This window comes from Merops nubicus, unplaced genomic scaffold (genome assembly GCF_000691845.1).
Source record: "Merops nubicus isolate BGI_N331 unplaced genomic scaffold, ASM69184v1 scaffold16058, whole genome shotgun sequence".
Taxonomy (NCBI): domain Eukaryota; kingdom Metazoa; phylum Chordata; class Aves; order Coraciiformes; family Meropidae; genus Merops; species Merops nubicus.
This window is the reverse complement of record NW_008623784.1, coordinates 7,264-8,821: the sequence shown is the minus strand read 5'-3', so window position 1 is coordinate 8,821 and position 1,558 is coordinate 7,264. Positions and strand designations below refer to the sequence as shown.

The following is a 1,558-nucleotide window of genomic DNA, read 5'->3' as shown; positions in this document are numbered from 1 at the left end:
AGACGTGCAAGTGACTGGAAGTATGATGCTCCTGTTCCTAAAGAACGTTTGTGCTGTTTCTGTAGTGCCACCTTGTATGGGGCACCAGGACCGTGCCAGGTGTGTTATTTTACGATGGCAAGCAGCTGCATGTCCTAGGTTTGCAGTTGAGTGTCAGTAACTCCAGTCAGCCTCAGTTAATTACTACAGGTACCTTTCCCAAGCTTCATACAATGGCATCTAAAAACACTTCCCTCAGACAGACTCCTAAAACACTTTTGAAGCTACACATTCAGCTCCTACATCCACTAAGTGAGAGTCTTGATTAAGACAAACACATGTGATTTCAGGTTTTAACAAATTTCCATTTTCAAGTTTTATAACGAAGTGACTAACTCCTGTATTGGGACTGACAGAAGACAACTGAGACTTTGTTAAATTTGTTGGTAAAGTACAGTGGAGATCTGAAACAAAATAACCAACCCAGTTCCTCATGTAGGCTCCGTGGCTCACCACTAATATATTGGCATCTAACGTCTGAGAAGCTCCACTGTTATCAGAGCTCAGTTCTGCTTCACTGCAGTGGTTTGTCCAAGGGAAAACGAACTGTTCTTCAGCTGTTCCTGAGCTTCTGCTTGCTGCACCATGCGAGTCCTGCTCTTTCTGTTCCAGTTCAACAGCTAGCCGACACAGAAATTCAAAAAAATCCCTGGCGCGTTCTCTCACCTAGAACGAAAGGCCAGAAGAGTACAGCGTGAGGTGTGCAACAGACTTCAGCTGCCACAGATCCCAGATAGAACTACCTCGGTTAAAAGACAAACATTTATCACAGACAAGTCTCAGAAATCAGTGGCAAGTTACTGAAAGCTGTAAAAACACCCCTGCCCTCCAAAGGCAGGGTTGAGAGTAATGGCCATCATCGTTCTGCCAGTGACAGCTTCACAAGGAGTCACTCCCGTCAATCGCAAAGTCAGTATTTTAGTTCTGAACAGACTCCCCTACTTGGGAGCCACTGTAATCAGGTCACTCAATTTAGCTCAGAAAATAATTTCCCTTGGTTGGGCTGAGCTTTCAATAAGATGTTCCTTAGTACGCACTAGCTGCATCTGCACTGATAAAAGGGCTTAGGAAGCAGGGCACAAGTAAATAAATAAATACCACACCTCATCCAGGGTTTCTCCTCCCGACGGCGTGAACGAAGGGCACTGCTCCCCAGCAGCCTTTGCCATAGCCTTCAGGTCAGCCAGAGGCCTTCCTTCTGCCACCCCGTACTTCTGCAAGAGCCAGGTCACAAGCAGCACCTTCAGCCAGGTGAGGCAGCACGTCTCCTACCTGCTCTTCTCCCTTGGGTTCTTAAATGCAGTGTGCAGGCTTAACTGCCTTTCACAGCTTATAAAGGTACTTCCTTCCCCAGTACTGGAATATCAGCCACTTAAGTTGAAAGTATATGTATACAGTGTGTATATATATAAGAATGTATATATACGCTGGGTAGAGAAATACATTAAGAGCAGTATCTTATTTAAAGTACTAACATTCAAAACCCTACCTGCAGCCTGGCCTTTGCCTTGAGAATTAT

General features: G+C 45.2%; 1 protein-coding gene across 1 annotated transcript in view; it reads right to left on the bottom strand.

Moving 5' to 3' along the window:
• Positions 1-246: 246 nt before the first annotated feature.
• Positions 247-1,558, bottom strand: part of LOC103777633 (chromosome unknown open reading frame, human C12orf5) — a gene marked incomplete at its 5' end in the record, with an annotated part of 6,839 nt that continues 5,527 nt past the window's right edge. The window contains 2 exons of the mRNA XM_008945191.1: positions 247-705; positions 1,143-1,253. Coding sequence (XP_008943439.1) covers positions 247-705; positions 1,143-1,253 — 570 coding nt within the window. The remainder of the gene's footprint in view (positions 706-1,142; positions 1,254-1,558) is intronic.